The 26538-nt window shown below is 40.3% G+C and overlaps 1 protein-coding gene across 2 annotated transcripts; it reads right to left on the bottom strand.

Annotated features, from left to right (window-relative positions):
- Nucleotides 1–417: 417 nt before the first annotated feature.
- b3galt2 (UDP-Gal:betaGlcNAc beta 1,3-galactosyltransferase, polypeptide 2) lies at nt 418–20391 on the bottom strand. Of its 2 annotated transcripts, XM_026912863.3 has the most exons (4): nt 20115–20391; nt 19791–20047; nt 3178–3239; nt 418–2358 (listed from the first exon to the last, which is right to left on the bottom strand). In XM_026912863.3, the coding sequence occupies exon 4, from the start codon at nt 2088–2090 to the stop codon at nt 795–797; it is 1296 nt and encodes a 431-aa protein (XP_026768664.1). In that variant the 5' UTR covers nt 2091–2358; nt 3178–3239; nt 19791–20047; nt 20115–20391; the 3' UTR covers nt 418–794. The 2 variants fall into 2 exon arrangements, with proteins under 2 accessions (XP_026768664.1, XP_026768745.1); XM_026912944.3 differs by lacking the exon at nt 19791–20047.
- Between the last annotated feature and the right edge of the window lie 6147 nt (nt 20392–26538).

Raw genomic sequence — 26538 nt, 5'->3', positions numbered from 1 at the left:
CTTACAGGTGTAGCATTAAAGTACCCCTTGGAATTTTAATTTATGTAGATCACTTTACATAAGGCATTTATTATTGCTTCAACAACCATAACAAACCCATCACGGAGACCACTGAGAAGGAAAACATTTAATAAATAATTTTCTTTAGTCCCCAGGAAGGGTAAACATATGCAAAGCTCTTAAAAACTACAATCTTTGTCTCTTTGTCTCTATTTTGGAGCACCTGTACACCTGCACATTCACTCAATCATCCAGTCACCCAATCATGTGGCAGCAGCACAACGTATAAAATCATGCGGTACCGGTCGAGAGCTTCAGTTATTGTTCACATCAAACATCAGAATGGGGGAAAATGTGACCAAATAATTGTAGGATTGTCTGATTGAATAATTGCCTGAATGAGCAGGCAACTGTTCCTGTGGCAGGCTGGTGAGTGTGTGTATATATATATATATATATATATATATATATATATATATCTACCATATCTACCAATAAATATTAGTAAAGCTTGGAGATAAATTGTTGCATTGTAATTTTTCTTGGCACCTGAAAAAGGTGATCTCACCTATGATACTTTTTGTGCATGCAATATATTGCACATAACATTTACCTCACATCCCTTTTAAAAATAGCTAAACAGATTTACAATACATAACATCTATCAAATTTTAAAAATAGTTTTAATTGACTTTACATAATGACAGAAACTGTGCTCTTTCCTATATTAGTGTACTGATTGATTTCACACATGCTTTAAAATATATTGTTGCACTGAATCATGCTTGTAGTCATCACCGAAGCCTTTCCCATTCCAACTTCCTGTGATGCATTTTGCTGCTCTTCTCCTTTGCCATGTTGATGCAAGCATTGTGCTTGTTGCTCTGCAAGTGGTTCCAGTACTTGATGAGTTCACTCGGCTGAAACTGGTGGGAAGTGATAAGGTGACTGTATTTGCAGCTTGAGTAGGATACTCTCCAGTGGTTGAAGAGAAACTCATTTGGCGGTGGCACAGGATCAATACGCAGCTTTGCTAAGCAGATCCCAACATATACGTCCTCAAGATGCAGACGACGTATACTTAATGATGCCTGGTAGATCTTGCCTGCCATGTCTCCAGAGAACACATAGCCTGTGCCAGAACAAAAGATGGGGTACCTCTCACTGGAATAGAGCTCTGGAGGCATGTACCACTTGCTGTCTTTGTTGCGATTTGGTGCATATCCTCGCATTAGGTAGCCGGTAAAATAGTTGTGCTGAGGCGGTAACTCTGGCTTCAGCAGCTTTTGGATTAAATACTCTGTATTGACAAACATGTCGCTATCAGTCTTCATGACATACCTGGTATGAGGACAATACTCGGCAACCCAGTTCATGCCCATCAGCGTCTTGATGGTAAGATTGTAGTAAGTGTCCGTGAAGTCCTGCTGTATGATATCATGGTGCTGGAAGCTTTCTTCCACAATGGTGCTCTGAGGGTGGCCATCAGGACTGCTTTTCATGCCCATGAGAAAGAGACGCACAAAGCCCACATCCATGAACATGCTCTCGTTTCCCCATGTTTGCCTGATGGCATTCCTGGCCTCCACATGTCCTGGCTCTACTGCAATGAGCAGAATGAGAAAGGGGCTGCTGTCTTGACATTTGTAGGGCTCATTCAGCAAATACCTGTATGGATTTGGTGCCAGCTGCTCTCCCACACCCATTTCTCTGTGCAAGGTATTGCCATTTGTTTTGTTAGTGCTGAGGGATGCTTCCATTCCTGAGATGCTTTGGACTGCAACCTCTGATTGGTGAGAACTGAAGTTCATAGGCGGCTTAGAAGGAACAAAAAGTGACTCCCTCCAGAGGCTTTGCAGTGAGCTTTGGTTGCCCTCAGCTTGTTCCTTTACTGGGTGCAAGTCATGCATTGTGTAGGCCACAGTGTTTTCTCGTAGTCCTGATTGACTGGGTAGCCAGTCTTTGCAGTTGAGAAAGATGGTGAAAAGTAAGGCCAGCAAAAGCAGACCCATCATGTGCATACGGAAGAGTGACCTCTTGATATTCCATGTCATCTTGATTGGACAGCAGTGTCGCCGTCGCCACTGCATGTTACGGATATGTGCTGCTTGGTAAAAGTGTGGTGGTGCAATTTAGTGAGGTCAAACACGTGTTATGAGAAGCCTGAGGGTTATCTGATGGTAGAAAGTTGGCAGTTGGGTATGTTTGGACCCCAGGCAGAGCTAGAGAAAGGATGACATGTTGCTGATGAGCATTTCTGGGACACACTGCTCCTCACTGCTCTCTTCTTTTCAATAACAGCAAAGCTTCATCATACTTCAGTAGAAATTTGCTTCCTCATACCAGTGCTTGCGCTTTCTAAGAAGAAATGGAAAGAACCACAAAATGAATAAATCTGGACTAATATGAATTAAGCACTCACATCTCATTTCACTAATCTCTTTTACACAGTGAAAAGATGAGCCTTCATTAACCAATATTACTCTCAGTCACCTTTTTCACAGTAGGCATTTGTTGATGTTGATAAAATTGATGCTGTTTCATGCTCATTAATTGGTTAGTCTCACAGGAGAGATTTACAGGCAAAACAAGTTCTATGCAATTGCACTAATTGCCAAAAGCAGTCCCTAGAGGACTAGTGGTTAGACTGTGCCAAATCAAATATGCGGACCAATGATCTGCTGTGGCGACCCCTAATGGGAGCAGCCAAAAGTAGAACAACATTAATTGCAGAAAGCACACAGTTTACATCAGGTTTGGGTAGTTATCACAAGCATTTTTCCTTTACAATTCTGTGATTCTGCTTCCATGTAGTGCAACAGAAAAATGTTTGTGCTATTTTCAGGAGATTGTGAGTTTGAATCCTGACAATTCCACACCCATCCATGGCCTCAAGTCAAGAGAACAAAATTGGCATAGTCTCCCCACCAGTCACAGTGACATTAGCCTATTGTGGGCATCTGTGTTATCATGTATGTGACAAAGGGAAGATAGCTCTTTCCACTGAGAGTGTTATGCTGCCCTGTTTCACATTTCTTGGAGGAAGCATGTCTTAACCTTCCCCGCTCCCTGGTTGGTAGCTGTCATTATAGGGGAGAACTGGTTGGTTATTGGAATTTGCAGGTGACCAAATTGTGAACAAAGTGGGGAAAATCCAAAACAAAAGCTTTGACTCACCAAGCACTATGCAGGTTTGCTGATCTTCAACACATTACTTCGATTAGGTAGAAGTGCTTGACCTATGACATACATAACAAGATAGAACCAGGCTTTTATTTGAATGGAAAGTGCTCGCAAGGACTGGCCAAACCTTTTTTGCTTTGTGTTTTCTGGTAAGACCACCACAGTATATCATAAAGATTATGATGTTTTCTTGTGTTATATCACTGTAATAATAATTGAAATTGAATATATTTTAAACAATTGTCACAGGGCACATACTATATATTAAATAACTGTTTAACAAATGTTCAATACCATTTCAATACTATTCGTGTATTTGTGTGTTTGTATTTTCTTGCCTAAACTCTCTGTCTCTTATTAGCATTTTTAGTCTTTGTGTATGTTTGTAGCATTTTCTTGTGTGGGTAGTTTTTATGTAACTTTTAAAAGTTACTGCTATAAATTGAGAAACTATAGGCTGTCTTATGTAAGGAAATATTTAAAAGGTATGAATGTGTATAAGCACTCCTCTTTGCTTATCAGAGATATCTGGTGTATTTACCAGATATCTCTGGTTTCGGGTGTTAGTGCGAGAAATATTTGTAGGTTGGTCTTGCAGTAGCGAGTCATGGTGCAGAATGTGTGCAGTGTTGGCTGGGGAGGCAGTGCCAGGGCTGTTAACATAAACTATAGGTCCGGGAGATACAGAAGGTGGGGACGGCTCTGCCCCTTCACCCTTCATGGGGATTCCCTTTGGAGCAGTTGTGTGAAGACCCTGAGGCATGCCTTTGACCAAATGAGAGTGTTACGTTCTGGGGTATGTCTGTGTGTTTTTTGTGTTTTGTCCTCTCCCCTTTTCTCCCGCCCTCCCTCTCTTTCTCTCTCTCTGCAGCAGTTGCCCCATTGAATAACTCTCCTGTCTGTTTCGATTGTCCCCGCTGATGTCATCGGCCGTGACAACCAATCAACCTCTGACCCCGCCTATTTAAAACCTGCAGCCATTCATTCATGGAGAAGTCGTTGTTGTCCTGGTCATTTAAACTAAAACCCTGTTGTACCTCTGTTTGTTCTGTGTTGAGTTACGCCATCTTACTGTGTTGTTCTTGTATGTCAATTGTTCCATGTTCCCCCGCTTTGTTCTAGTCACTTGTTTGTATGGTTACTTTGTTGTTCGTTACCCTAGTTGTGACTCTGTTAGTGTTGGGGAAAAGGGGACAGGTAAGTACATCACGTGACATACATGGTGCAGCACGCAGAAGGTCTGTTTTATTTGTATTAGACACACTAGGTTAGGAGCAAGCACCACCCTCTGTACTTTTGGTTTGGCTAGTTAGAATAGGTAGTTAGAGCATCCTGGACACTGAACATTTATTTTCTATCTTTTGTTGTAGTAAGGTTAGAGGGTTTAAAATAGGTAGATGTGTTTTGTTTTGTTCATTTCTTTGCTTTGGTGCCGCTCGCATCCCTTTTTCCCCTTTGGTGTCCTGTTCAGTGTTATTGTAAATAGTTTGTAAATATTACCACTCACACCCGGTACTACACACTTTACCACTTGTATATAGATAAATAAATCACTTGGATTGTCTTGCCCTACTTGTTACTGGTCCTTGATTACCTACACACCACTCATATTTTTAATAATCAAATAAGTGTTATTCCCCACATACCCCTAGACTAATTGGGGTTGTAACAGAGAGTGTAAAAAAAGTGTAATTTAGCCCAATTGTGCTATCCCACCCATATTTTTCTGTTATCAAGGTTACATTGCGTGATGCAAGACCAAGGAAGAGATGACCCTATTGTTGGCACTGAAGGACCATAGGGAAATGGAGTTCAATGTGGCTCATTATAATCCCCTGGCAGAGCATTTAGGGCAGTATAAGACAAGAAACCTTTTCATGGCCTGTTTCTATTGGTACAGGTGGTGCCAACACCCTCAAAAATATGATTTGTAAGTTTGTTCATGATGATGTGTGGAATTGGGATAAGTGGGCAAACCCCTGTTATTTGCAGTACAAGAGGTCCTGCAAGCCTCCAGAGGGTTCTCTCCATTTGATTTATTGTATAGGCGCAAGCCTCATGACTTCTTAGACGTCATTAGAGAATATTGGCAGGAGGGATCTTCTAACAGAAAAAAAGAAAATTCAGTACGTTCTGGACCTGAGAGCAAAACTCCACACCTTGATTCACCTAATGCAGGAGGATTTGCATCAGACCCAAGAACAACAATCCTGACTGTATGACAGGGGAACACGGCTATGGGAATTTGCAAGGAAAGAATTGTGCAATGGGGGAATTGTGCTCATTTTACTACACACATCAAGCACTAAATTACTCGCAAAGTAGCAAGGACCCTCTGAGGTCACATGGAGAAGTTAACTATGAGGTCAGTTGAATGGATAGAGGCAATGCACTTCAAATATACACCTCAATCTCCTTAAACCATGGAGAGAGGTGATTTCTGTGGCTCTGGAGATGGTGGTTCCTGAGAGGGAAGAGCTGAGGCTGAAGGTAAATCTAAAAGATGCAATCCAATTCACCCTAGTCCCTTGTGGAGAGCACCTCTCACCGTCCCAGAAAGCACAGGTTGCCGGGTTGCAAGGGGAATATTCTGATGGGTTTTTGCCTCTTGCACGGACCTCACAGAGCACCACATTGACTCTCCTCCAGGCAGGACTGTACACAGTCACCCCTACCAGTTCCCTGAACACAAAATGGTTTGGAATGAACTCAAGACGCTTGACATGGGAGTAATCAAGGAGTTCCACAGCGATTGAAGCAGCCCTGTGGTCTTGGTGGCCACGGCCAAGGGGTCAGTCCATTATGGTGTGGACTTTGTGGTGTCTAAATAAATTTAGATCAGATCAGATGACACATTTGACCCTTACCAAATTATCTGATCATTTTCTGCATTTTCTATGTAGCAGTGTGGGCATAGTTAAACATCAGCTGCAGATGGAGAGGAGGTGAGTTGAACTGGCAGGTAATGCATGATGCTTCTCAACTGTGTATGATTGCCACCAGAAAAAAAGTGGGTCCATAAGGACATGGTTTGCCAAGGTTGGTATGAAAGAACTCAAGAGGCCTGCACAGAACCCTGACTTCAACCCACCTTTGGAATGGGATGTTTAATAAGCACATACGGGTATGTCCATATAATTTTGTTATCAGTTAAAAAAAGGTGTCCACATAATTTTGTTATCAGTTAGACAAAAATCATTCCTCAGTGGCCTTCAGAGGAGCTGCTGCCTCTTTTAAAGAATATCATATATCCATCTACAGGTTGAGGAGTTGAGGGATATGATCAACAATATGTAACTTTTTTGCTGACATTACGTGACTGTAAACAACTGTCTATGGCTACGGTTGTGATTGTTTCATAATAGTGAAGAGATATATGAAAGTAATATAAAGAGCTTTCAATTACATTATTTTATTTTTATTTTTTGCTTGCTTACACTCTCACTATTGTGATCCTTTGTAAAATTCCTGCTTAGGCTAAAGTAGTTGGTCTGTCTTGAGGAGATAGCTCTAGTAACCTTTGATTATAAGTACGAATAAGGCAGAACCGCAGGGAAAATACAGTGTGTGTGCATGTGCTGTTGTGCAGGGGAAGGAGCAGGGTGGGATAACTGTATGAGGTAAAGAAGCAGTCTATTTTATTGGTTAGGGCAGGCTTGGGTGGATTAAGCAGGCCTCCTTTGTAAGGGATTAATGTGTCTGGCAATTAAAGCTTCAGTACGGGATCACCCAACCTATGGGCTGGGATGTCATTTGACATCCAGGTCAGAGAATCCTGTCAAGTGGGTCTCCCCAGTGATGCTACATGTGATTGGCACATGCACAGAGGACAGGCATGAGGTGCTTTGTAGGCTGGCAGGATAGGGGTATGGATTTTACCATCATATATGACTTTTCCTGGTCAGTGGTGTTTTGGAGCACTGGCCGATCGCTGTTCACAGACCTTGGGGAGGATATCATGAGAGAAGAGAAAAGCATTCACCCTATCGCCAGGAGGTTGCAAGTTTGAATCATGATAATGCCAGAGTCATTCATGCTCTCTGGGTGGGAGGGATGGCATACTCTCTCCCCATTGTCAATCACAGAGGCACCAACCTACTGTGGGCATCAACTATGTGTCAGAGAACCAGATGCGCTTTCCTTTGAGTTTGTTATGCTGCTCTATGATGCAGCAAGAGCACAACGTTGAAAATATATGGTTGGCAAGCTTCACATGTCTCAGAGGAAGCATGAGTTAACCTTCACCCTACCTGTTTGTTAGCTGTTGGGTGATAGGGGAGATCTGGGATTTGGCAGGCGACTAAATTGGGAGAAAATTTGAAAATGGAGCTTCAGAGGGAGGAATTGTGTCCTCATCTTCAGAGCCCTCAAACACATTAGCTGCATCGCCATCCTCTCCGTAGCTGGGCAGGTCACTTGTATGAGGAGGGGTGGCCCAGCCCCAAACATGCGCAAGTGAAGTTGGTGAGCCCAAATTAGCATAGTTAAGCTCTGGGGAGCATCCAGAGAGCAGTTGTGTCATCACTCTTTCCCCATCAGAGTCATTCTGATCAGAATCAAGCCTCTGGGAGGTAGTGACTTTCAGCCCATGGAAAATGAACTGGAACCAGTAGGGAGGTAGCTGAAGTTTTCTGGTTGTGCAGTAGATTTCCCAGGATGTTCTAACCAGCTACAAGTGACGCAGAAGGGATATGAATCCCACCGTGACACAAGGGCACATCATCCAGGCAGACTGCTGCATCTCAGAGACCTCAAAGGTGCAAAGGCATTAGATGGCAGCACATTACAATAGAAGCTGTGCCACACAGAAATATAACCTTATCAGCTGTGAAGCTAGGTGAGTAGACTGAAATCTCTAATTAAGTTGGCAGACATGTAAAGGTAACAGGCTAAGTGAAATCGGCTGACTGCCAGTATTTCTATGACATTCATGCCCAGAGGGTGTGTTTACATGTTAAAAAATGGAAGCCATGGTGGAAATAGAGGTAGAGCAACAAGAGCTTAATTTTGAGGTCACAAGAAGCATGTTTTCTAAGAATGGGCAGCATGGCCAGGTCCAAACATTCCTCCCATACTTGGATCTCAAACATAAGATAAAGAAGGACAACTAAAACTCAGAAGAAATATAGTGCTGGTGGTGGAGCTTCAAAGCATTTTTCTCAGCATTTCTGCTTGCTTTTTTTTGTTAATTAGTGGTTATTTCTTAGTTTTCATGTGCATGCGTGTGAATTTTGTTTTTGTTTTTCTTGAATTATTTAAGATGGTTGATGAGCTGAATAGCTCAGCATTTTAGCTTGTTTTTTGTTAATTAGTGCTTATTTCTCAGTGTGTGTGTATGAGTGTGAATTTTGTTTTTGTTTGAGTTTTTCAAGATGGTTGACAAGTTGAAAAACGCAAATAAAAAGTGTAAAATAAAAGTAATGCTGCTCTCTCTCATGCATGCCTCTAGAGTCCTCGTTCTCCTCGTGACAACCAGGGCACCACAGTGCATGTAAAATTCAAGGTTATAGAAAAATGCAGCTAGATCTGACCAGCTATCAGCTGCCAAAACACAGACCAAGCTGGTCAGCCTGGTAGAGCATCTTAGAGCAAGTTACTTTCCTGCTTTCTTATTACTTGTCTAAACTAATCAAGGTAACATTTTACAAAACTGATGTATAACTCATTGGTAGCTATGCAGGAAGTAAGCAGGAATCAATGAGTAGATCTTCATTAACTCTTATCTTACTCCTATTAACTACTAAGAACTACTAGTTAAGTACTCAGTAAGTACTATAGTAGACGTTCATTATCAATCAAGCAGTAATTACACAGTATTCTGATAGAGTCTTCCTCACCAGTTCTTTCCTTGCCTTATGCTGATAACATCAGTTTTGAGAAGGAGTTAGGACTGATGTTAGATAAGCTGTGTGGAAAAAAACACTAAACTATGGAAAGATCTTGTTATTTCAGAACAGACAGAGTGGAGCAGAGAGCTATGTTTTTCTGCTTTAGAAAAATGTGTCAAGCATAAAGACCTAGAGGCAGTGGTGCAGGTGTTTAGACAGTGGCATGCTTTCCTAATACAAGATAGGGGTAAGGAAAAGCATGAGAGCGATGAGATGGCTGCTAAACTGGAGCAGGAATGTGCTGATCATAAACACGCCACTATCTCTGCTCAAAATACTTGTGAGCAGAATGCTCTAATAACTCTCTCCAGGCTAAAGTCAAGGTTTTGGAAAAACAGATGCTACCAAAAATCGACTAAACCAAAGAGGTTGTATTAATCTCTTAAGCGTTTTAAGAGCAAATCAAAACTACAGTCTTTGAGCTCATCATTCTCTCATTACGAGTCAGATGACTCTGGTTTAGATCCAGCAGCCATCAGTGTAGCTCCAGTGTTGATTAAAGAATCAAAGCCAAAAGGGATGAGGAGGCAAAAGTAACGATAAGATATTGGCCGCTGAGCCCTGAGCAAGTAGATAAAATGGTAAAGGACTTTGAACATCCTAGGGAAATGGGCATGGGTCCATTTCTGACTTTGATGTTACTCTAAAAATTCACTAGATAGCAATCTATATCATAAGTCAAGTGTAATAGCCTCTTGACATCAATTCTCTATTTTAAATATGTCACTCCCATGAATGAAGTGAGTCAGCTCAGCTCAGCTCAGCAAAGGATACAGTGATCCAATCCAAAATATGTGAACTAAGATTTTTACACTTACTGTAAAATTTGATATTTTGTTCAGCCTTGATCTCAATATGCAACAATGCATTTATTAACAGAAATCAGCTTTTTTTTAAAAGGTGACAGACAAATTCCTACTGAATTCTTCTGAATTTCCATAAATTTTTTTATAGTTTTATCTTAATCTCTTTTACATGACAAACTGCATCAGGGTATACAACACTTTTCAATCAAATTTGCTCAACCAATGTAAGCAATTCCATCAGAATGGAGAATGGATGAGTCTGGCTTTGCTTTAAAGGTTAATAAACTTCAGAACAGAGCAAAAGAAACACTCCAAAGGTTTCTCTTGCCATCCACATGAGATTCAATAATGAGATACCCACAATGGCTTGAATATGGCCTAATATTTTTCTAAACATATAATTTTAATTTTTAATTTTTTTTATAAAAGAAAGCATAATACAACAACACTTCACTGACCCAACAGCCAGTACTTAATAGATGGAGCCCAAGTACAGAGCAAATAAGGAGAACAAACAGAAGAAATTGAATGCAAATTAAAGACTGCCCGGATTTGGATTCAAAGTCACGACCTCTGGGTTAAGAAGTGAGCGTATTAGCAGTACACCACAGGGATGACTGAAGTCAAAAGGGGAAATATGCTTAAAAGGTATGTGGCCTGACCCCCACCCTACAGCCAAAAAAAAAAAAACGGGGGGGCTAGTGAAAATGAAAACCAAGAAGGAAGTAAAAGCACAAACTTAACCAGTTTAATTAAGTCTGCCGAATGTAGGCCAAGTTGTTGTGGTCTGTCGAGACCAGGAATTTGTGTTTTGCTTCCTCCAGCCAGTACCTCCATTCCTCCAGGGCCAGTTTAACTGCCAAGAGTTGCCAGCGTTATTATAATTATAATATACATTATAATTACACTCCACATGAGTGAGACAATGTGAAAAGAAGGGGCAGGGGTGCAGCTTCCAGTCAGAGCCAGACCGTTGGGAGAGAATTGCCCCTGCACCTACAATGGAGGCATCAACCTCTACCACAATAGGGAGCTCAGGATCTGGGAGCTGTAGGGCTGGGGCTGTGGACAGATGGCACTTGAGCTCTTCGAACGCCTCCTGGGCTTCTGACTTCCACTGAAACCACCCTGTGGACTTCTTGGTAAGAGCAGTTAGCAGTGGCGGTCATGGTGCTAAAATACTGAATTGAGTGCCAGAAGAAATTAGGAAAGCCCAGAAAGCATTGGACTAGGCGGAGAGATGTCAACTGGTCCATGTTAAGGCTCCACCCTGCAAAGCTGATCTGTCAACTGCTAATCGAGAAAGTTGGAACCAGATTGATGGGGAATATTGTTTTTCATTAGTGAGGTCTATGTCTCAAAGAATAAAAGCCAGAGGAGGAGCAACAAAGTATTAATTGTGTTTTTTTTGTTGATGATTCCATAATTTTTTCCTCAACATTGACTGATTCCATAATTTTTTCCTCTACTTGATTTGGAAAAGACATGCCATTAATAAAAAAAAATGTCCTTGAATTTTTTTTTTATGTATATTTCACAAACCAGAATGTTAAGCTATTGAACAAAACCTTTTTTGTGTCATATCTGTGATTTGTTTGTTTGCTATAAAGTAAAAAAGCTGGGTGAAAATCCTCTAAGTGTGGTGATTCCATAATTTTTGCCAGGGGTTGTATATACATACATACACTCCTGGGGAAAAAAATGGGCCAAGCCCAAAATGGCAAATATTTTTTTGGCCACCACTTTTAATGGTCTTACCAACAAATCATTGGTCAGAAAACAAATGCACTCCTACGAGCTCCTGTGCCATCATTTGCTGGTTTACTTTTGCTGCAGTGAACTGTTTGGGGAAAAGCTAGAATCAGGGAAATTCACTTATATAGTCTTGTACGCAAAGGTAAAATCATGATAATGATTAAAATGTTTAATGTAAAATTCAAACTAACACATCTCTGGGTGTACAAAATTTTCCAAAAATATCTTCTGGGATTTTTTTTTCTTAAAAGATCATTATTTGGTTATCTGCCACAACTGATGCAGCCCATCAAGGGCCACAAGGATTAAACATTACATATATATATATATATATATATATATATATATATGTAAGGCTATATGATGTTAGACACTGGCTACTTATTAACTTTCTTTTACTTAATTCTGACAAGACAGAAGTACTTCTACTAGGACCACATGCAGCTAGAAGTAAATTTTCTGATTACATAATAACTCTGGATGGCCTTTCTGTTTCATCATGTGCAGTAGTAAAAGTCCTTGTGTGATTATTGACTCCAGTCTTTGATTTGAAGCTCATGTACATAATATTACTAGGATCACTTTCTTTCATATCAGAAATATTGCTAAGATAAGAAATATAATGTCACTACATGATGTAGAAAAATTAGTTAATGCTTTTGTTACCTCTAGGTTTGGATTATTGTAATGCCTTGCTGTCTGGATGTTCCAGTACATGAATAAACAAGCTCCAGTTAGTCCAGAATGCAGCAGCAAGATTCCTTACTAGAATCAGAAGATATGACCATATCACCCCTATCTTATTCACACTGTATTGGCTCCCAATCAAATTTCGTATTGATTATACAAATACTACTATTGACCTATAAAGCACTGAATGTTCTCACGCCACAGTACCTTTATGATCCGCCATGCTTGCTTCTATCTAAAGGTGCAGGCTATTTGTTGGTACCTCAAATAGTGAGGCTACAGCAGGGGGAAGAGCTTTCTCTTACAAAGCCCCACAGTTATGGAATAGCCTTACAATTAGTGTTCAGGGCTTAGACACAGTTGTTTAGTCAAGCCTTTTGTGAAAAGTTTTTTCTTAGGTACAGGAGCAGGTCTGGAGGGTTCACAGGCATAGAGTGTTGTGGTGAACTGGGATGTTTGATGCTGTTGCAAAACCCCTCCCCACCCCCCCCACCCCAACTCTCACATGTTCACTCATCTTTGTTCACTCAGCAATCTCTCCCTCTCTCTCTCTCTCTCTCTCTCTCTCTCTGTCAAGCTACACATGCTACTCCTGAGATACCAGTGATCCTGACCCCTTCTGCTCTCCGGATCTGCCTGATCCATCCTGATGCCCTACTTCTGGTTGGAGTTCTCATCGGTTGAGATCACTTGCTGCTGCCAGGGGTGGCCCCACATGGACAGCCTGAAGATTATTGGGATTGCTGGGGATGGTGCCACTTGGGGGCCGTGGAGATGGCTTGAGGATCTCATATGGGGAGTTGTACTGTGATGGCTTAGGACTGCGATTGCTGTGGTGGCTTTGGGGCTGCAGTTGCCACGAGCAGTTTTCCATCAGTGGACAGTGGATAGATTCAACAAACCGGACTTCATGTGAAAACTGTGATGTATTTACTGGCTGCACAATTGCACTATTTGTTCATGTAGTACACAGTTACAGAAGGGATTTATTTATAATTGCACTATCCGTTAGGACCCAGATGAGGATGGGTTCTGAGTCTGGTTCCTCTCAAGGTCTCTTCCTCATATCATTTCAGGGCCTGCTCATTAGGGGAAAATTCACATATTTACAATTTATTTTGATTTAATTTAAATTGAATTGAATTTAATATTTATTTCTGTAAAGCTGCTTTGTGACTGTCCACTGTTAAAAGCTCTATACAAATAAAATAGAATTGATTAAAAAATAGATTTTTATATATTTGTATCCATGTCTCTGAATCTTTTTCTAATGCTATCGATTTTCTGTTTATTTTATTTTGGTGGTTTGCCTTTTTCCCATGTGCAGGGGCACAGACAAAAAATGCTACCCAGTCATCTCTCCCTGAGTCTGCTGTTTTCTTGACTGTTGTCATAAATGGAAAGAACAGGACACAAGGTTGCCCTCCCAAAATACTATAGTTGCATGAAATCAGCTGAGAATATTAGCTAAGACATTGACAGCAAGTGTTGCAATGTTTGGTGAGTCTAATCAGAGTAATGGCCATGCAAAACCTATAGTACAGTAGGCCTTTTTGATAACATTATGGCTGAAAACATTAAGAGAGTAACATAAGGAAACACATGTTCACTATTTGTACAAAGAAATTCAAAATAAAATCATAGCAATGCTAGCCTCCCAGATTCACTACATGGGACACTAGATGGGAAAGTAGGCTAGACGTGCTCAAGCCTATCTGACACCAAATTAGGGGATGTATATGACACCGTGCTGTCAATAGGAAGTGGATGACAGTCTAACAGTGGTTGTGGAGTTAAAGGCAGATGTGAAGCAAGAGGCACTGCAACTAAGATCAAATCCTACATGTTCATGGCTGGACCTTTGGCATGATTCCTGCTGAAATCTGTACACAGATTCATAAGACTTTATGAATATGACATGATAGATAGAATTTCAGCTTTCATTTCCTGATATTTACATCTAGATGTGTAAAACAACTTAGAACATGGCACCTTTTGTTTGAAAATATCCATTTTTTTCAAGTGAACAAAAATATTGGAACATGTGACTGACAGCTGTTTCTTGTTGCCCAGGTGTGCCCTATTAGACTGATTGAATGTGAAGACTGCATTTGTTATTAAAAATAATAAACCAACATGAAGACCAGAGACCTGTCTATGGGAGAAAAGCAAGTCATTTTAAAGCTGAGAAAAAAAAGGAAAATTCACAAGCATTTGGCATAGCCAATACAACAATTTGGAAAGTCCTCAAAAAGAAAGAAACTACTGCGGTACTAACAACCAGACATCTCAAACAGGTCGGCCAAGGAAAACAACAGCAGTTGATGACAGAAACATTGTGAGGGCTCTGAAGAAAAACCCCAAAACAACAGTCAGTCACACCACCAACAATTTCCACAGGGCAGGGACTGAAGGTATCACAATCCACCATTCAAAGAAGATTTTGAGAAATTAACCTCTACCATAGTGTTGGAAATGCTAAAGTGTGGAGAACGAAAGGATCTGCTCATGATCTAAAACCAAGTCAACTCATTGGTCAAGCACAGGCTCGCATGACTGCTTCTGGAACTGGTTCAGAAACATGTCTACAGAAACATGCTCTCTGCCAATTTTTAGAGAAATACATCCAATCTAATTGGGAGGAACTTCACCATGCAGCAAGACAATGAGACAAAACATGCTGCCAACACAACAAAGGTTCAGGGAAAAAAGTGGAAGGTTTTAGTCTGGCCAAGTCAATCATCAGACCTTAACCCAGCTGAGCAGTATTTCACCAACAACTGAAAGAAGCTGTACTACAAGTACAAGAAATAATGCTGCAGTTTTATTATGTTAGTGGGTCACCGGCTTGATGCAATTATTACATCATGGCAGCCACCTAGCAATCCTTAGCAACCATCTGGGAAAACATGGCAACTACCTAGCAACTACCATAGATAACACAGTAACTATCTAGCAACATCCCAGCAGCCACTTGTAATACCACAGCAGCCACCTAGCAACACCCTAGCAATCACCGGGGATAACTTAGCAACCACCGTGTAACTGCTTTTAGTACCTTAGCATCCACCTAGCAACCCCCTAGCACATCCTAGCAACCACTTTGAACACCATAGCAACCACCTAGCAACCCTTGAGCAACCATCTAGCAATCCTACCATTCTCCTGTCAAAAAATAACCCACATAACTATTGTTTTAACATTTTACTTTTAAACTTCAAATGTTGTAACCTTCTAACATTATAACCTTTTAGCTTTTTAACCTTTAAACTTTGAACCATTTTAACAATAGAAATAACAATAGAACAGTGTAGGATTGAATCAGCTACTTTAGCTTGTTTAGCTGGCTCTGTTAAGCCAACACATTACCCTTCAAGTTCCTTTGAGTCTTTTTCAGAAGGTGTGTGACTGACACTAACTGACACAAACTGCAGGTTTGGAACACTGACAGTAGAAAATCATTGACTATAGCTATTGGACAGTTTATTATTGACTAGTAATGCTTATGGTTACCCTTTAGTTCACAGACTTACTGCCAGATCTACATGCTGCAATTGGCATTTTGTAAAGTCAGGCATCAAATTCTGAATATTAATTGATTTATAAACATGCTGCTAAAATGGTGTTAACATAAAAATACTGAAACAGAATAATAAGCTTATTATTTCAATTTTTAGGGGAAAAAACAGGCACCAAAGGCACTGGAAGCCTATTGTTTTATATATATATATATATATATATATATATATATATATATATATATATATATATATATATACTTAAACATTTAAAACATTTAACATTAGGCTAAACATATGTTTTTCCATATGGGAAAATATATATATAAAAAAAAAAATATATATATATATATATATATATATATATTTTTTTTTTTTTCCCATATGGAAAAAACATATGTTTTCCCTTTGATTTTTTTAAATGTTTAAGAATTGTAGCCTCTGATAGGCTGCATCAGTTATGGCAAACCAAATAATGACTAATCTTTTAAGAATAAAAACATCCCAGAAGATATTTTTCGAAAATTTTGTACACCCAGACATGTGTTAGTTTGAATTTTACATCAAACATTTTAATAATGATAATAAACATTTTAATCATGCTTTTCTAGCTTTTCCCCAAACACAGGAGGCACAGGAGGTCTCAGGAGTGCATTTGTTTAATTCTTGCTAATTTTCTCACCAATGATTTGTTGTTAAGACCATTAAAAGCTTAATATTTCCCATTTATATGTGTGTGCATTAGTCTTAAAAAACTTTTTCCTCAAGATGGGGATTTGCCAATTCAACGACAAGCCCATTAGTGAGGTTGGGCACTGGTGTCAAGTGAGAGGGCCTAGGGCACATTCAGCATACTAATTCATCCCAAAGGTGTTCAGTGGGGTTGAGGTCAGGGCTCTGTGCAGGACACTCAAGTTCTTCCACTCCAACCTTAACACACCATTTCTTCATGGAGCTCACTTTGTGCACAGGGGCATTGTCATGCTGGAAGAGGTTTGTGCCCCTTAGTTCCAATGAAAGGAAATTGTAATGCTACAGCATACATAAACATATACAGTTGTGTGCATCCAACTTTGTGGCAACAGTTTGGGGGAGGTCTACATATGGGTGTGATGGTTAGATGTCCACATTTGGCCATAGAGTGCGCAAAGAAAACTAAACAGAAATATAGGTCCATTGTCAGTATATCAGCATTGTTCACTTTCAACAGAATCACCACCCACTTGGGTATAAGTATACGTTTTGAGTGAAAAAACTGTCACTTTGTGCAACTATTAGTTTTTTAATGGTTCATCATGAATATAGTGGCCCTTTACATACAAATTAGGCTAGAATTTACATTCAGCTGGTACACCTGGCTGCTGGTTTTTTTTTTGTTTTTTTTTTTGTTTTTTTTTTGGCTCCTCTGGTTTTGCCCTAGTCTGTTTATGTTACTGTGGTTTTTTTTTTTATATTGATTCCTGGTTACGACTTTCTGTGTTACATTTTGATACCCTGTTACATCCCTATGTTGGACCATTTTCTGGATTGCAGTGTTTGATTCAGCGCTACACTTTTGTCTGCAATATGCTTTCGAGTCTATCTACCATTGCCTGATTACCCCAGTGTGAATCTGCCCCACCTCTGATAACCCGGTTTTTGGTACATTGACTTGTGTGTAGACTGAGAATTTTGCAACTACTTAAATTAAAGTCTGCAACTGGATCTAGCCCTGTCTTTGGACATACATTAGAACAGCATGTTGGTAGGCTATTAGTAGGTGTGTGAAGGCACTGACTGATAAATAAATTAGTTAAAATAACATTTAATCTTAAAGTTTAACTTTGGAGATTTAAAACCCTCTCTCTTTGAAATCACTAGTGTTCACTTTACAAACTTTAACTGCTTCCTGTCAGTTTGAATTTATATTACAGATTTACAAATATACATACACACACACACATATCCACCCACACACACAAATTTCACTACAATTTTGGAACCTCCTTATGACACATGAATCATTTAAGACAAACCCATGAACCCTTTAAGCTAGCTTATATTAACCTACAGCATACCCCATTGATATGCTGTCATCAAACTTAATCAGCTCCATCAATGTCTATTAATAATTAAAATGATTTTGTGAAAACACATAAGCCTTCTCTGAATGTTCAGTTGAACTGTCAAAAGTTCTATTAGCTGATTATTTAATAATCAATTCATTCTTAAAGTCATTTTCAGTAACCACGATGAGGTAACAGTGGATGTACACTCACTGAGCACTTTATTAGGAACACTATACTAATTCTGGGTAGGGCCTCCCTTTGCTCTTAAAACAGCCTCAATTCTTTGTGCCATGGATTTCACAAGATGTTGGAAATATTCCTTTGAGATTCTGGTCCATGTTGACATGACTGGATTATTTTAGGTGCACTTTCATTCTGTGAATCTTCTGTTCTACCACATCCCAAAGGTGTTCTATTGGATTCAGAGCCTGTGACTGGGAAGGCCACTGAAGAACATTGAACTCATTGTAATGTTCATGAAACCAGTTTGAGATGACTATTGCTTTGTGACGTGGTGCATTATCATGCTGGAAGTAGCCATTAGAAGATGAGTAAATTGTGGCCATGAAGGGATATACATGGTGAGCAACAATACTCAAATAGGCTATGGCATTCAAGCAATGATTGATTGGTAACAAGCCCATAGTGTGCAAAGAAAACATTCCCCACATCACTACACCACCTCCACCAGCATGGACTGTTGACACAAGGCAGGTTGGGTCCATGGATTCATTCTGTTGGTGCCAAATTCTGACCCTACAATCTGTGTGCCTCAGCTGAAATCGAAATCCATCAGACCAGGGTATATTTTTCCAGTCTTCAACTGTCCAGTTTTGGTGAGCCTGTGCCCACTGCAGCCTCAGCTTTCTGTTCTTGGCTGACAAAAGTGGAACCCGACACGATCTTTGCTGTTGTAGCCCATCCGCCTCAAGGTTCAACATGTTGTGCATTTTGAGATGCTTTTCTGCTCACCACAAGTGTACAGAGTGGTTATCTGAGTTACTGTAGCCTTTCTGCTCACTGGATATTTTTTTTTTTTTGCACAATTCTGAGTAAACTTTATGTATGAAATAATGTTCATACAAAAATGTATGAAAAATGTTCACATATCTACAATTATACATGTTGTATATACCACAGTTTGTCCCTTCCAGCTTATTATTATTATTATTATTATTATTATTATTGCTGCAGTTTTTGTTATTCAATTTGAAATGGCATTTGTGCAATCGGTATAAACTGCTTTTTACTAATAATTCCAGATTGTATTATTTAACGAATAATATTCTTACCCAGGCTGTCAGTGTGATATGATGTATAACCTGCATTTTTTTATGTATTCATATCGCCCTTTTTCTGTCATTCCTCTTTTTTAAATAGCTAGATGTAACAGTTGAGGGAACAAGATGAATAAAGATGACTGCTCATTACAAGCCAAGCCAGCACTGATTTTTTCTCCACATTATGGGCTACTACAAGGAAAGCAGTGAGTATTGGGTGGTGGCCAGTTATGTATCAGTCCTTTGAGGAATATCTGAGGAGATTTCACATTCCAGTGCTCAGAATTTTACCTGATCTGGAATTCTTGATCTCCTGCAGCACATTATCTGCTCAAACTGAAATGCAAGTGATCACATGGTTCCTTTTTTATGGTGAATCATTGAGGGTGTACATTGATGTTTAAACAGGGTTATTCTCTTAAGCTATGACCAAAAGCTAATGCTAAGATTTGCTCTAGATATACAATGCTACAGAACTATGGTTAATGTGTTATGTTAATATATGTTAGCAGCTAGGTGTCTATTTAATATAGACAAAAATGTCAGTGAGAGACACTTTGAAGCATTATCAGGCATTATATTGCCAAGCAATATAATAAAAATAGACATGGGAGAGACGTACCCGATAACAGATGCTGGTGCTGTGTAGTGATCCTCTTTACATGTCATTGCTTCCTGTAAAACCTCCAAAAATCAAAGATGAAATTCCCTGATGCCCCCCTAAACATTTCTTTGTTTTCCATATTGCATTCTTGACGCAAATCCGTACTCCCATCTGTCACAGTCTATCTGTCATTTTCTCAGGCTGCTGAACTGCTTTCTTGTCGCTGTGTCTCCCACATTGATTTATTAGTGCAGTATTTCCATGCCAGAGATTTTCTGCAAGATTAAATGGAGTTGTAAGAGAAATGGGCCAAACAATGGCTTCAATTTCCATTACACATACCTGCAAAGGATTGGAGGTGAGTCCAGCTGAGGCTTGTGAGGAAGGCGGTAGCTAGATCATCACACTAAAAGCCAGGTAAATAGCAACAAAGGACACACTCTGTGCCTTGCCTGAGGCCTCCCATGGAGAAACATTATACACAAAAGTGGTGAAAAGAGGGCAAGACTCTTCTCTGTCTTCCATTCCTCTGTTACCTCTGTGTGATGGTAAAATGCACCCGCATGCATGTGTGTGGGAGGGGGTCTGCTGCTCCAGTCTGCTGTGAATGCATTGATGGTGTCCCTCTGACATAAGCACAGACTTAGAGGAGGATCCCACGTGACCATTTTAGAGTTGCAACCCCCCACTTATGTCTGTTTCTCTTTCTCTCTCTCCTCACGCCAACACAGAAAAAGGGAGGGACTGAACTCAGGCTGTATGTGGAAAACAGAGAGAATGGAGGGTCTTTTTTGATATAGGACAAGATGTCTGACCCTGTCTGCAGAGTGCTGAACCTGCTCCATTTCTACTGGAACATAAACTGTGTTAAAGCAGTGCTAAAGCCTCATCTGATGTGTAACAGCCTAATCAAACCACCAGTCATTTCGTCTCTATATAAAAGTGCATATGCTCTATTGTTTTCGTTATAGCACATGTGCAAAAACAAGGTGTGAGATTGGCATACGGTATATTTTTTGTAGAAATGGGTTCAAATGAGTGGTAGTGGTAGAAATAACCAATTACTATCCTGTTTATGTTGAAATGGGGTGATTTTAATAGTTGGTGTCACAAAACAAGGTTGTAAGAAATAGGACAAGACAGTAATGTACATTAACCGAATTTGGTTTGAAATAATCCCACCATACAGGCAAATTTCATGTGTCACACCCCCTTTCCACCTATGTACACTCCTGGGCAAAAAAATGGGCCAAGCCCAAAATGTTGCAAATGCAAATATTAACAATAAATCATTGGTCAGAAAATTACCAAATTCACTCACAGACACACAAATAACCCAGACTCACAAATGTTTATTGTAAAGTTTTCTTTGGACATTCTCTCGTGACATTCTCTCATGACAAGCCTTTTGATTTTGTGTGCAGGCTACTCTGGTTTTGCTTGCCTGACTCTGCCTTACATTGTATTTGTCTGCCTGTTTTCAGTGAAGTCAGCAGTTGCACTTGCAGCCACCTCTGCTACCTGACAAACATTTAATTTCAATATTTTTGAAAGCATCTTTGCTTTAAATCATTAATTTACATGTGCCTAAGACATTTTAACAGTACTGTATATAACAGTACTGTGAAACTGTCAGGCAAGCAATCCAAAACACACATCCAAAAGCAGTAACAAAAACAAGCAATGATCAGGTGACCAGCAAACAGATTTAACCCAACACGAAGAGCCAAACCAAACACGAAGAGCAAACTATCCAGCAAACAGTCAAAAGGCTTAGAATTATCCAGAACAATCCGGTTGCCCAATTCAGATGAATACAATATTCTGATTTCCTAAATTCCGATTCCCACCCCTGTAATATGCCTGTTTTAATCGAAAATTTGTTGCATGTAAACAGCTTATTCAGAAAAAGGAGATATATGTGCAGTCTCAATCCATAAGGAATTGTGGGTGCTAACAGATGCTTAGCTTAATAGATGCTTACCCAACCCTTTCCATTTCAAGGCGGTGATCTCAGGCATTTGAGAAGTGTTAGAGTCCTAATTAAATTAGTGTGAAAAATAGTAATAAAACTAATAACTGAGCATACTCTATAACCAATGGCAGCATCTTGATTCTCCCAGGAAATAACAGCAAGTAAAAGCACACGTGTAGATCCGCATACTTACAACAATCATGTATACAGGAATATTCTGATGCCTGTACGCATATAAACATCATATTCAGAATATGGCTGCAACCTGAATATAGAGCTTAAATGGAATTTGATGTTCATGTAAACAATCTTCGTGAAGGGGACTTGTTCAGTAATCAGAAGTCTGGTGAACTTGAGCATGTGAGTGAATCATGTGACATGGTTTGTAGTCCATAATGTTGATAGGACATGGTGTTTGTTACCACCATGGTGTTGGTTATGAATTTGTGGGCTAATTTCCTGCAGCCATGTCTTACTCTGGGATCTCTTATGGAGAGCCACAAGCAGTCTCCTTATTCATAGGTGGGGGTTTCCCTCTTTGTGATGGAAAATCAGGGAAGTCTTTGTTTTGTCATTGCCACTTTTTCTGTGCTGTTTCCCAGACTGCTATTTCCCAGACAGACTCAGAGTGGCGCCTCAGATACACACTCACCACCCACTTTATTAGGAACACCTGCACAGACATGCAGTTATCTAATCAGCCAATCATGTGGTAGCAGTGCAATGCAAAAATCATACAGAAGTCAAGAGCTTCAGGTAATCTTCACATCAAACCTCAGAATGAAAAAAAGTGTGATCTCTGTGACTTTGATCATGGCATAGATGTTGGTACTGTAAAATAATAGATGCAACAGACACAGAGCTTCTGTGTAAAGCCGTGCTCATATCTTTACTGATTGCTCAGTGCATAGACAAACCAAAGAAAAGAGAGGGAGGCATCTTGAGAACAACTACAGAGGCTGGAGCATCATTTAAAGAAACATTGCCGAAATGACAATACTGTTGTGCTCTCGTCTTTAACGTTAGTTTATCAGTGTCCGTGGAGGCGTGAAGAGAAGCACACAACAAAGATAATCCGTTGCAGGAACTTTATATGTAAAGCATAACTTTACTTCAGCGGGGTTTATGCTCTTGCCCAGTGCTGATGGGTTTGACTTACAACCATCCGCACTGGAGCCTGCGAGCATACTGACGCTAACATAAACAAACAGTGAACTAGTCCCCGTGTAATGACGTAACAGCATCTAATTGGACAATACAGAACTCATTATTAGTACATATAAAATAACTGTAACTCAACTTATATTTAATTAACTAACACTATAACAATACATTACTTCTCCCCTCCCCAGCAAAGACATCCCAACAGAATTACCTTTCAGACATATGCAGACAGGATGAATAATAAACACTGGATTGTTATTTTCTTTAACTCTGGATTTTGCATAAATGACATTCAAATAAAAACAAGAAAGGTTAGCACATCTTCTGTATGAAACTTAGTCAATGACACAAGTAGTAATTACAACGAACTGTTGAACATCATCAGATCTAACTAGAAAGGAGAGGTTGCTAGCACGTCACTTCCACAAGGCGTCTTTACCACGCCCCTCCCTGACTAAAAACAGAGCCTGCTAGGAGGCTTTACAACTATGCCCTGCCTGGTGGTATACTGCCCAATTGGCAGTGTCTGCCTGCTACTTGAGAGTCCTTTAGGTGATGATTGGGGTAAACTAGGGTGGTCCACAGGTTTTGGCTCTTCAACACTCATTGGCTCTGATATCTCTGTTCACTGGTCATCATTAAGCCTGTGACGGGACTCGATAGCAGTCACTGTGCTCTTGTGAAGAGGCTGAATGTTGTGCCGATACTCTTTACTTCCACATTCCACAACATAGGACCTTGGTGCACAATGTGATCTTACTATGAGTGCAGGAGACCATTTGTGATTGCCAGGATGAGGTTGCATCCTCTCTTCACCTTCAGGCTTTAGAGCAGCATGAGGACCACGTGCCACCTGCGGTAATAGTAGAATTTTGAATGCTTTTGCTTTTGTCTAGTTGACCTTTAACTGTGAGGGAGCCATAAGCTGTCGGCATGAGCAGCAGGCAGCCTGTTATGGGGCCGTCTGCCCATGAGCAGTTGAGCGGGTGATAGGCCTACTGACTCTATTGGTGTCATTCTGTAGTCAAGCAGTGCAATGTATTTGTCTGGCGCTTTACACCACAGTTTCTTAAGAGTCTGGACTACACACCCAGCCTCACCATTGGAGTGTGGCTTGTGTGGGGATGATGTTTTGTGTGTGATGCCATAAATTTGACGGAAGTCCTTAAGTTCCTCTGAGGAATATTGTGGATCATTGTCTGTTCAAAGAGTAGTGGGGATACCATGTCTGCTGAATTGAGTCTTCAGAGTTTCTATGATAGCCCAGCAATGCAGGTCTTTCAATTTATCTACCTCAATGAATTTTGAGTACTAGTCCACTAGCAGAATGTAATGATTACCTTCAAACTCAAACACAGGTCTGAAGCCGCCTCTTTGCATGGTAGCTCTGATGTTTCTGTTGGTTTGAGCGGTTGTCTGGGTAGCCGGATTTGAAAATCAGCACACTTGCTGCAGTTTTTCACCATTTTCTCAATTTCAGAACTCATGCCTGGCCAGTATAGGAGCTCACAAGCTCTCTGCTTGCTCTTCACTATTCCAAAGTGGGACTGGTGTTTAATCTTTACCATGTTCTCATATGGTAGGGGTACAACTATACATTGGCCTTTGTAGGCAACACCATCAGCTGCAACAAGCTGGCTTCATGAGTCCCAAAATGGTTGGACTGCATTAGGTACATCACATCTGTGGTCTGGCCAACCTTGATGGATTGTTTGTTGGAGGCAGCTGATCTTTTTTTTTTGCCGTCTTTAAGTTCTGAGTAATTCTGTTCACAGACTGAAACAAAGTGGAGACACACTCTAGGTCTTCCATCCCTGGCTTATTCCCCAGTAGCTGAGCTCTAGACAATGTGTCAGACAGCTCCATGTCTTTTCCTCGCCTGTACTTGACTGTTAGATCATACTAATGAAGATGAAGACACATTTTCCGTATGCGCTTGGGGTAGAGAGCAGTGATTTTCTGAAGATATCTTCCAGAGGCTTATGGCCTTTGTAAACCATAACATGGTTTCCAAATATATAATTATGGAATTTGGTGTATACATGAACTATCAAGAGCATCTGCTTCTCAATTTTAGTGATCTAAATGAGAAGGCACCTGGATGACTGTCTTGCAGCAAACAGCACGAAGGAAGCTGCTACTGGCATCACAGAAAATCTCAACGGGCTTGGACAGATCAAAAGCACAGGGGATTGTGTGCGTAAGTCCTTGAGAATGTCAAAAGCTTGTTGTCAGTCTCACTGACATTAAGCAGGAACTTTGACAAATAGGGAACAAGGCGTAGGAAACGACAGACACCATACTTACATACGTATGCTGGTTTTGGCATGGACTTAACAGCCTCAATTATAGTTGGGTCTGTCTTTAGCCCATCCACTGTTATTAGGTGTTCTACATAGGGCACAGAAGATTGCTTGATGTGGCATTTGTCAAAGTTGGGACTCAGATTTTAGCTTGTGGCTCTCTGAATTACTTTGTGGGGGATAGCATCATGCTCCTCTACTTAGGGTGCTGCAATGAGAATAATGTCCATGACACTTATTGCACCACTAATGCCCGCGAGCATTTCATCCATTATATGCTGGAAAATTTCCAGGGCGCATTTCAGGCCTAGTCGAAGCCTAAGCCACCTAAATCTCCCAATGGGTGTGTTAAATCATCATCAGAAATGATGATGCTCCATCTAATTCTATCTGCAGGAAGTCAGATTTTGCATCCAAGACTGAGAAGTCTTTAGCGCCAGGCATTGCAGAGACTACCACTTCTACAGTGCGTGTAGGGTAGTATTCCCTATTGATAACTTTATTCAAGTCGCTCGGGTCAATACAGATCCTTATCTTGCATTACGAACAGGTTTGATCCATTGAACTCATCCACTCAATCGGTTGGTTTACTCTTGTGATGTATCCATCTTTAACCATCTCATGGAGTTTCTCTATTATTTTTTTAGTGCAGCTGGTTCATGGCAGACAGGATGAACTACACCTTTTGCATCAGGATCAGTTTAATTGTATATTTGCCTCGAAAAATTCCAGTTGTGCATGTCAGCTCTGCATAATCATCATGCATCATTAGTATCCTTTTGTTTATTTTCCTGGTTGATAGGCTGCAACACATCAAGCCGAATAACTAAGCCTAAGGCTTCAGCTGTCACACCAGTGAGCACATTCTCTTGTGCAATATCCACAATCTCTAACTCTGCTGATATCTTAGTGTTCTTGTATTTAATCAGAAGGTCAGCTGCAGCTATAGGTTTCAGCTTGTGGTTGGAGTAGGACAGGAGCACTCGATTGGAGCGTTTAAGCTCACGATTGTGCATAAGTGACTGGTAATTACCTAAAGTCAATGTGGTACATTTTGCACCAGTATCAATTCTGAATGGCACATTCAGGGACAGGATTTCACTGTCTGCTGTCCATTTATCTCTACCAAGCTCATCTGTCTGTGTCAAATTTATGCTCAGATTTTCCTCATCTTCTATTTCTGATTCCAGCTCCACACTTACTGTGTTCACTGATCTTTTGTGACATACTGCCACCCAGTGGTTTGGTTTGTGACAGTAGGAGCAGACAGAGCCTTTTGATGGGTATTTTCCTTGATTCTACTCATGTTGTGGGTCTTTGCCAC

This window comes from Pangasianodon hypophthalmus, chromosome 11, assembly GCF_027358585.1.
Source record: "Pangasianodon hypophthalmus isolate fPanHyp1 chromosome 11, fPanHyp1.pri, whole genome shotgun sequence".
Taxonomy (NCBI): domain Eukaryota; kingdom Metazoa; phylum Chordata; class Actinopteri; order Siluriformes; family Pangasiidae; genus Pangasianodon; species Pangasianodon hypophthalmus.
This window is presented reverse-complemented; position numbering and strand designations above follow the sequence as displayed.

Bases quoted from the DNA above. Each gene is read 5' to 3' on its own strand.
- b3galt2 (XM_026912863.3), bottom strand. From the start codon at position 2,090: ATGCAGTGGCGACGGCGACACTGCTGTCCAATCAAGATGACATGGAAT.